This window comes from Hemiscyllium ocellatum, chromosome 28 (assembly GCF_020745735.1).
Source record: "Hemiscyllium ocellatum isolate sHemOce1 chromosome 28, sHemOce1.pat.X.cur, whole genome shotgun sequence".
Lineage (NCBI taxonomy): Eukaryota > Metazoa > Chordata > Chondrichthyes > Orectolobiformes > Hemiscylliidae > Hemiscyllium > Hemiscyllium ocellatum.
The window spans coordinates 15,189,545-15,199,729 of record NC_083428.1 but is presented as its reverse complement, the minus strand read 5'-3'; the positions used below and the strand labels follow the sequence as shown (position 1 = coordinate 15,199,729).

At 43.0% G+C, this 10,185-nt stretch overlaps 1 protein-coding gene across 2 annotated transcripts in view; it reads left to right on the top strand.

The window, feature by feature from the left end:
• Window positions 1-2,102: 2,102 nt before the first annotated feature.
• The window catches only part of LOC132828848 (mesoderm induction early response protein 2-like), a 71,156-nt gene continuing 63,073 nt past the window's right edge, over window positions 2,103-10,185 (top strand). The window contains exons 1-2 of one of the 2 annotated variants that reach the window (XM_060845996.1): window positions 3,665-3,710; window positions 4,571-4,614. In XM_060845996.1, the coding sequence (XP_060701979.1) occupies window positions 4,576-4,614 (39 nt within the window). In that variant the 5' untranslated portion in view covers window positions 3,665-3,710; window positions 4,571-4,575. Of the gene's footprint in view, window positions 2,142-3,664; window positions 3,711-4,570; window positions 4,615-10,185 lie in introns of those variants that run through there. The other variant, XM_060845997.1, reaches the window with a different exon arrangement.

Here is a 10,185-nt window from a genome sequence, read left to right as displayed (position 1 = left end):
TTAACCTTCAGTGATATCATCCATAACCACAACAGTAGTCTTGACATGTACTCTATCAACACCCAGGCCTTCCTTACTATCAACTCTAATGACTCCTGCATGTTGGTAAATTGTCCAACCCTTAAACTGGCATCCAGTACTGGATTGGCCAAAAGTCTCTCCAATTAATTATTGGGAAGATTGAAGCCATTGTTGCTGCTTTTCTGTCCAAACTACACTTCCAAGATATGAAATCCTCAGCTGGCTGAAAAGGATGTATGTTTGCAACTTTGGTATCACATTTAACCTTGAAATAAGCTTCTGACCATGTGTTTGTGCCACAATTAAAAAAGCAACTTCTACCTCTACAACATTACCAAAATTCAACCCATCTCAATTTATGTACTGTTGAAATCTTCATTATTTTTGTTAACTCACAACTTCTCAAATACTTTACTGGCTGGTGTCCTACATTCTACCCTGTGAACTAGAGGTCATCAAAAACCATTTCCTGTGAAGTAATTTGCACCACATTCTGTTTGCCTGGTGCCCCTATATCCTGCTGATCTGTATTGGTTCCCAGAGAAGAAATATTCAGACTTTGAAAAGCTCATCCTTGTCTTCAAATTCCCCAATGGCCTCAACTCTTCCTAATTCTGCAACTTCTGCCAGCTCATAGACTTCTGGCCTCTTGAACATCCCTGATTTTAATTGCTCAATCATTGATGACTCTGACTTAGTTCTGAAAGTTCCTCCTTCACTCACTTTCTTCTTTTTTGACACTCCTGAAGTCTAACCTTTTGGCTAAGTTTCTGATTCTCTGAACCAAAGGGCAGCACTTAATAAGGGCAACAGGAGTCTCAGCTGTCAGCTAGTGAGAGCCTCACTCATCTATGTAAGGAAAGACTCACTCCATTGATTTCCCATCAGGCAGACTCTCCCTCCAATAAAGAAGACAAGAATTGAGGGTTCCCTCCTTTCCTGAGTTGCTGGCCAGAAGTTGGCAGTTATTATTAGAAATGGGGCCACAGGCTTCTGCAAGCAATATATCTACAGAGGTCGAGAATTGGCAAGTGATCCCAGTCCAAAGGCAAGGTGAGGGCAGGATGGGGATCATGGGTGCGAGGAAGGCATGGAAGCAGGAATTAGGTCTGCAGAAAGAGCAGAGAAGGATGGCTCTCAGCAGCGTTCTCTTTCACACCACCTTCTCTGTACTGAATCAGACACTGAGTGGCTTTGAAGAGCGGAACCCCCAAGTAAACACATCAGTATTTGATTTTCATGCTCCCAACACAAGATACCTCTGTCTGGAGCTGATTAAATACCAATGGAATCTCCTCTCTAAAAGACAACAAATCCAACAAGGCACAAGAGTGACTTCCTCCCTAGATCTTTAAGTATCATCTCTGGATTGGCACATGATCCAATAACGTTCTAGTTCAAATGTCGGAGTGTGACCGACTAAGCCATGTTGACTCCAACAGCAAGTTGGAGCAAAAGAAAGATAATTGTACATTTTTCATAACCTCGCGGTTCAAAGAGGGCTTCACAGTCAAAAATTAAGAACGGCTGGTGCAGCGTAAGGAAGTGAGACCTATTGAGGCGCTGATGACCTGGTTGAGGCAAAGAGCAAAACAGCAAAAACAGAAAAAGTGAGGGGGAAAGAGAGATACAAGAGGGAAAGAAGAGAGGGGTGGAAGAAAGACGAAAGAGAGAGAGAAGGAAAGAGGGAGGCAGGAGGAACGAGAGGGGGAGGCAAAAGCGAACAGAGGAAAGAGAGAGTTCGGAATGAACAGACGGAGCTGGAAAGGGAGGGAGAGGAGGAAAGGAAAGTGAGGAAAGAGAGAAAGGGGAAGAGGAGAGAGGAGGAAACAGTGTTAGAGGAGAAAAGAGAAATTAGGAGGATGAAAGAGAGACAGAGGAAGAAAGAAAGCTATTATCCATAAGGCATGGAGAAATATGGGTCCTGCTACCTAGTTAGGTCCCTTTAACGCAATAAAGGCAACTGTAGCGCCCCAGTGACACCGCTCCCCTGGCCCCGCAGTCACAGCGCTGCACTCCCACTGACCGCCAGCAGCGGCGCTGCCGCAGCACTAGCCGAGTGTACATCCGGGACCCGGCGCTCGGATTTCCCAGGCAGAGACAGAAACAATATGGCGGAGGTGAGGCGGCGCAAGAGCTGGTTTTACCCTGATGTGATTTAATGACTGCGCCGCGTTATTACAGGCTCCCGAGCGGCCGGCTCTTGAGGTATAGATCGAGGGAGCGGCGCTTGAGCCGCCGGGGTTGTTGAAATCGGAGTCAGCGGGTGCAGGCATCAACGGCGAGTGATTTTTATTTTGTTTTTGGGAGTAAGGGGGGAGCGGTCGGTTGGGTGATGGTGGTGGTGGTAGTGGGTTGGGTGGAGGTGGGGTAGTGTGTTGGGGGCGGGCGGGGAGTGGGGGGGGCGGGGATCGCCTGTCCCGGCCCCGGCTTCACTGAGAACCTGACAGCTCCCGGAGCGCACTGCGCCTGCGCGCCTCGCCGACTCTGTTTGTAAACTTACTGCCACATTGCCCCAGAGGAGCTCACACAGAAAAAAACATCCACAGGAATGAGCCTTCGGGCTTTTCCATTCAACCTGCTGCATACCTGCACTCCACTTCATTATATACGTGCATCGATATGCATCTGCGTGCAGACAGCAAATGCAAAGGCACACACTCAGTACCTTCATCCCAATGGGCAAAAATGAGGACTGCTGATGCTGGAAGCCAGAGTCTAGTTTAGAGTGGTGCTGGAAAAGCTCAGCAGGTCAGGCAGCATCCCAGGAGCAGGAGAATCGACGTTTCGGACAAAAGCCCTCCATCAGGAATAGAGGCAGGGCAAGGTGGAGAGATAATCCCAATGCACATGCTTTAAAAATCTGGCAGTTTCTTGCTTTTGGGGGGGGAAATCTTTCACCTGGTTCCTGATCAAATCTTGGACGTGCATGCGGTATTGTTATGAGCGCGCCGCTGTGCGTGTGTTGCAGAGTGTGATCCAACATACGCTCTTGTTTATATGGCAATTCTAGTGCTTTGCAAAGGTGAGATTTCACCCCCTGTCTCTCTCTCTGTGAGAGTGTGTGGGTGCGCGCGCGCGCGTGCAAAATCCGCTTGCTGCCGGAGAATTGCTTCAGTTTCCCGAAGTCGACCTGTGCGACCCGGTTTATCAGCTCGTTCTCCTCCAGAAAGGGACGGTGCTGCACGGCCTGAAGTACCACTCAGTGATGCGTTGGCAGAACTTGGAAGTGTTGGAGTTGTCTGTGCTGAATATTCGGACTTCGGAACCTTTTTATTTAAATAAAAGCCCAGGCAAGAAACTTGCCCGGTTGTGATCGGGCGTGTTTTTGGATGCTTTTATTTCTGCCGCTACCGTGTAGTTTAACTTCTGCAGTTGACGGCAATGCTGGCTGGAGACCAGAGTCTTATGCCACTGTGTAACACAGGACATTATTCCATCACAATTGTGTGTTGCTCAACTGTGCCGAGTGGTGGGCTCAATGACGTAATGTGAGCAAGATGGAAATGCGAGTTTAACTGAACGGAGGAGTGCGTCAAACAGCTGAAATTCAAGTAGAACGGAAGATTGTTGCACAGTTTGAAAAACTCCGTTTTAAACAGACCCAGGAGCGTTGGAGCTGGGAGCCTGAGCAGAAGCTGAAGATGCGGCAAGCAGTGCAGGAGCACATGAGAGCCCAGTGTTAAAAGGTGAATAATTCTGCATTGCAAAGTAAGAATGGGAATTATCCTCAATTGATTTAATTCGCTAAACCGTAACAACCCCACGTAGTTTCAGTTTATTATTTCCCAAGGGGCTAAGTGTAATCCATATTTTCAATGACACGATTCTTTCTTCCAGGTCACCATGGAATGTTGCCTATAAGCCAACCATAGTGGGTAAAAAGAAACAAAATGCAGCGTGGCGGCATGGTCCCGTTAATACACTCTTTAGTCGATAATTAAGTATTCCTTTCAGAATTACAAATTGCGTGCTCTACAGTGTGAGCGATCCTTGAATGATGGAGGCTTTTTTTAATGGAAAACTTGAAACAAATTATCATAAATAAGGAGTGTGTGTTTGTGTGCACGTTCTTCCTGAAGATGTTTTAGCTGGTATATCAAATGTTAGCGACATGTTTGATGTTCGTTTTCTCTTCCTTCCTGTAATGTATGTGCAAATGCAATCCAGTGGGTGATTCAATATCTGCTGATGTTCAAAAAAGAACTGAAGTCCCCAGTCTGCATATAGGTCTTTGGGAAACACAGAATAGATTCACAATGAAAGGAACTTCAATCAACATGATCACTATCACTCATCAAATACAAGAAAAATGCCAATAATACTCTGGAGGTCGGCTTCGATGTTTGATGAAGACGGCAGATCTTGATTGCAGAAACTACAACCCAACTTTGGATGGCTGGAAAAGGTTGTACTGGTTTCTTCAGCAACTGCAGGACTGTGTGATTGAGTGATTTATGTCCAGATGATACCCTTTCCAATCCATTTAATGTCTTCAGAAGATCAAACCTGGTTGTATTCTTATACTGAACTCCTTTGGTCTCTACAGCTTTGATGACTGTCCTACAAGATTGGAGGAAAGTTACATGTCAGGTATGGAGTATCTGAAAAACTTTTCAATTTGAGCCAAGTACTTGATTTGGCCAAGGTTCTTTGTGAACCTTTTATGAACTTCATGAATATGTGATACATTCTTCTGGGGTGCCAATCAAAATGGTGTTCAGTACTACACATAGATTGAGCAACTTTTGAAATGGCACAAGAGTAATCATTATCAACAACAATGTGATCACTTAATCCATGACTATAGCGAAACCTCTACATGCACATTAGGAAGTCCATGCTTCTCAAACTAGATTAGGCCTTGATTGTGAATGACTCTGTCTTGATCAGCCAGTTATCTACCACCTACACAAGATAGGGAATTGAACCTGTCTTGAGATCATATCTCTTTTTGCCTGGTCAGTTGGTACTGTAGCAGGACTAAATGTTAGACTCCTATTCCACATATGGTTGAGTCAAGATGACATTGCGATACTGAATACCTTTGGATCTGACACTCCAGCTTTTTAAGAATGTTAGTAATTCAGGGATGGGGTACATTTTGAAGAGCTGGCAACTGTACTTAAACACATACCCAGTTGTACTAGGGTACTCACAATAGTAGCAGTGGTGAAGAATTATAGTTTTACCACAAAATCTACAGAAAGAAAGTGTTGTGAAAACCTGAACCCAATGTATTATAATTGAAAGTGATTCTGGGAGGTTTTCTGTTTAGCACTATTGTTATTGATTATGAAGTGTTTTCACATACAGAAGGACTTTTTCCTGATTTGGAAACTGAAAAGGGTGAGCCGAGGACAGCCTTGTTTAACTTCAAGCATCAAACTTTTTTTTTCCTTTTTTTAATTTTTTTTTCTAGGGATGTGGATGTTGATGGCAAGGCCAGCATTTGTTCCCCCTCTAATTGCCTTTGAACTGACCATCTTGTTAGACCATTTCAGAGTTCAGTTAAAAATCACATTGCTGTAGATCTGGAGTCACATGTAGGCCAGGCAATATAAGAATAACAAATTTACTTCCCTAATTGACATTAGTGAACCAGATGGGTTTTTATGACAATCCATGATAGTCTCCGTAATGGTGATCACAAGAACTAGGCTTTGCATTCTACACTTAATTAATTGTCTTTCAGTTTCACCAACTGCCCTTGTGGAATGTTAAGCGGTTAAGATCTTCATTTCCTTTCACCAAGTAAAACCACTGTGCTGTCATGTTCAGGTGTCATCTCGATTAGTTTTATGGAGCAGATAGGAAGTTGGCATTACCAGTTGTGCAGTGTTTATTTTTGTTTGTGGGATATGGACATCACTTGGCTAGACTAACATTTATTGCTCATCTTTAATTGCACTGGAGAAGACAATTAACTTGGGAAGTAATTAGTAAGAGGACAGCTGCATTAGGCAGGATATCCAGATTCAAAAAACTGTCAGACTTTTCTAGCATATTCTATATGGTAACCAGAAATATATCAAGCGTTCATGTTCTTCCTCTGCTGACTTCATGAATATGTGATACATTCTTCTGGGATGCCAATCAAAATGGTGTTCAGTACTACACATAGACTGAGCAACTTTTGAAATGGCGCAAGAGTAATCATTATCAACAACAATGTGAGCACTTAATTAATGACTACAGCGAAACCTCTGCATATTCATTAGGAAGTCCATGCTTCTCAAACTAGATTAGGCCTTGATTGTGAATGACTCGTCTTGATCAGCCAGTTACTGAACACCCACACAAGATAGAGAGTTGAATCTATGATCTTGAGATCATATCTCTTTATTAATTTTTTGCCTGGTCAGTTGGTACTGTAGCAGGACTGAATGTTAGACCCTTATTCCACATATGGTTGAGTCCAAGATGACATTGCGGTACTGAATACCATTAGATCTAACGCTCTAACTAGTTTAAGAATTTATTCGGGGTGGAGGTGCATTTGAAGAGGAGTTAGAAGTTCTCGGTTTTACATAACATCCTTCTGCAAAACCAACGAAGAGATCACGATATTGTGCAGGTTTGCTTGCATTCATGCCTGTAAAACAGTGGTTTCATTGGAAAAAATAATTTATTGGTTGAGAAAAAAGGAACAGACGTAGGCCAGTTGGCCCCTCAATTCTGCTCCCCTCTTCAATATGATCATGGTTGATCATCCCATTCAATACTCTATTCTTGCTTTCACCCCACAACCTTTGATCCCTTTATTTCTAAGAACTGTATTTTTCTCCTTAGTCATAGATAGGTACAGCATTTGGATAGAGAACTGGTTCAAAGGTAGAAGACAAGGTGTTGGTGATGAGGATTGTTTTTCAGACTGGAGATCTGCGACTAGTGGTGTGCCACAAGAATTGGTGCTCGGTCCACTGCTTTTCATCATTTATATAAAGTATTTGGATGTGAACATGGGAGGCATAGATTTGCAGATGACACCAAAATTGGAGCTGTAGTGGACAGTGAAGAAGGCTACCGGAGAGTACAACGGAATCTTGATCAGATGGGCCGGTGGGCCGAGGAGTGGCAGATGGAGTTTAATTTAGATAAATGTGAGGTCCTGCATTTTGGAAAGGCAAATCAGGGCTGGACTTAGATACTTAATGGGAAGGTGCTGGGGAGTGTTACTGAACAACGAGACCTTGGAGTGCAGATTCATAGTTTCTTGAATGTGGAGTCTCAAGAAGATAGGATAGTGAAGATGTTTGGTATGCTTTGCTTTATTGGTCAGAGCACTGAGTGTTGGGGTTGGGAGGTCATGTTGTGGCTGTACAGGACATTGGTTAGGCCACTTTTAGAATATTGCATGCAGTTCTGGTCTCCCTCCTGTCGGAAGGATGTTCTGAAACTTCAAAGAGTTCAGGAAAGATTTTACAATGATGTTGCCCGGATTGGTGGTTTTGAGCTGTAGGAAGAGGCGGAATAGGCTGGGGCTGTTTTCCCTGGAGCATCAAAAGCTGAGGGGTGACCTTGTCGAGATTTATAAAATCTTGAAGGGCATGGATAGGGTAAATAGAAGAGGTCTTTATCCTAGGTTTGGGGAATTCAGAACTAGAGGGCATAGGTTTAGAGTGAGGGGAAAGTTTTGAAAGAGACTTAAGGGGCAACATTTTCATACAAAGGGTGGTGCATGTGTGGAATGAGCTGCCAAAGGAAGTGGTGGAGGCTGGTACAATTATAGCAATTGAAAGGTATCTGGATGGGTGCATGAATAGGAAGGGTTTAGAGGGATAAGGCCCATGTGCTGGCAAATGGGACTAGATTAATTTAGGATATCTGGTCAGTACGGATGAGTTGGACCAAAGGATCTGTTTCCTCCTCCTCGAAAGCATTTAATGTTTTGGTCTCAACTGCTTTTTGTGGCAAGGAATTCTACAGGCTCACTACTCTAGATGAAGAAACCTCTCCTCAATTCAGTCTTAAATGGCATACTCCCTATCCTTAGTCTGTGACCCCTGGGTCTGGACTCCCAATCATTAGGAACATCCTTCTTGCGCTCACTCTGCCTAGTCCTTTTGAAGGTTTCTACGAGACTCCCCATCATTCCTCTAAACTCCAATGAATATGGGCCTAACCAATCCAGTCAGCCCTGCCATTCCAGATAAACCTCTGCTGCACTCCCTCCATAGCCAGAACATCCATCCTCAGATAAGACCAAATGTGGCTCACCAAGGCTCTGTACAACTGCAGCAAGATGTCTGTGCACCTGTACTCAAGTCCTCTCACTGTGTTGGCCAATATACCATTTACCACCATCACCCCCTGCCGACGTACATGCTTACTTTCAGTAACTAGTGTGGAAGGACACCTGGGTCTCTCTGCACCTTCCAGGTTCCCAATCTGCTAGATCCATCAGAAACACCTCAAATTGAGATAATAAATCTGTACAATCTTGCTGCTTCATCCACTCTTTTTTAACTTTCTGAATTATTGTTGCAAGTCTGTCTCCTGTTTTTGTCGATGATTGATCGCGCTTTATAAAGGAATGCTCTTGAAAGAGAAAAGTGAATGAAAATGACAGGTTAGCTAACAGAAGTTTTCACTTCTCTATTTCTGTTGGATTCATCCAGGTGAGCAGTTAAATCTAAATGTTTTATTTCTGTTTTATCTGACCACTGTTGTAACAGAACTCTATTGGGGTGCTCATCAAGCTGGGTAGAAGAGAGGACCTTTTAAACTGTCAGTGCTACTATATCAGCCTCACATCTGCTTTTAAGTTTGCTCCTCAACATTACCAGGCTTTTTGCCTAAGTATGCCTACCTCTGGTGGCATTTGTTGCTCTTCAAGTAGTGGTCTTTTGTGAGCTTTGGCAATTACTTACCCTATTTTTTGCATTTAAATGTGCAAAATCAATTTCTGAGGATTTCTCAAGTAATATATTCTATGCTGTTACTTTAACATCTCCTTAGACATTGTTGCTTATTTGTGTAAAATCAGTGCTTGCAGTTAAATAAATGTGTGAATAATATGGTATTTATCATTAGTTTTGCACACTTCCCCACCATCCACACTATTAACCAACATATTTCTACCTCAACGAATGCATTTATTTAATGAGTAAGAATTCACTGCTCAAGAGTCAAACATATGATTAATGAAAAATGACATTCATTGATTTGGCACAAGCAAAATTATTTGAAATCAATTTCTGTCTTTAACATGCTATGTTGAATCTAATTTTTGTAATGCACTATTTTACTTCTAAACCCTCAATTTATTGTGTATCCACTAAATGTTCTCTTAAAATGTTAATTTCGTTTTGGTTTTGAGGTTTGGTTGTCAGTGGGGCCTGCTGGGTGGATGAGCTATCTGACCATGACATTTGATACAGGAACCTATTCAAGTTCAGGGAGCAAAAAAGGAATGTAGTGGTAGTCAGCAATTGAGATGTTGAGGCTACTATTCTCTGCAGTAAAGGACTACTGTCCAGAAGACTGTTCCTGTCCGTTGCCAGGATTTGTAAGGGAGAGGATCCAGTTGGTGTGGTCCATGTCTGTAGCAGTGATACAGACAGGACAACAACGAGGTCCTGTGTAGTCAGTGCAAGGAGCTAGGCACCAAATGACAAAGCAAACTGAAGGGCACTGTGCAAACTGCTATGGGCCAAGAGATTATAGAAATGAATGCATACCTCAGACAGGTGCAGTAAAAGTTGGTTCAATTTGTGGGCACTTTCAGTAGTATGAGGAAAAAATGCTGACTCATTGGAACAATCTACATCTGACCTATGTTGTGGCCAGGACTCTAGTGAACCACGTAACTAGGGAAGTAAGGAGGATTTTTAAAATCTATATACTGGGGGCAACTCATCACATTTGGGGAAGGTGTGGTAAATCAAAGAGTACAGACCAGACACGGTATTGTATGCTAAATGATAAACAGTGATAGGAAGCGATAGAGAGTACAAAACTAAGTCAACAGTTAAGGTTAGTGGTTACAAAAGTGCTAAAGAACAAAACTAAAGATTGCATATGGATACGCATTGCATTCAAAACAATATTGATAGTGAAATACAAATAAGTACGATATGGTAGCCATTGTGGACTCATAGCTGCAGGATTGGAGCCTGGATATTGCTAGGTTTGATAATTAGAAGGCCAGAAAGATAGGAA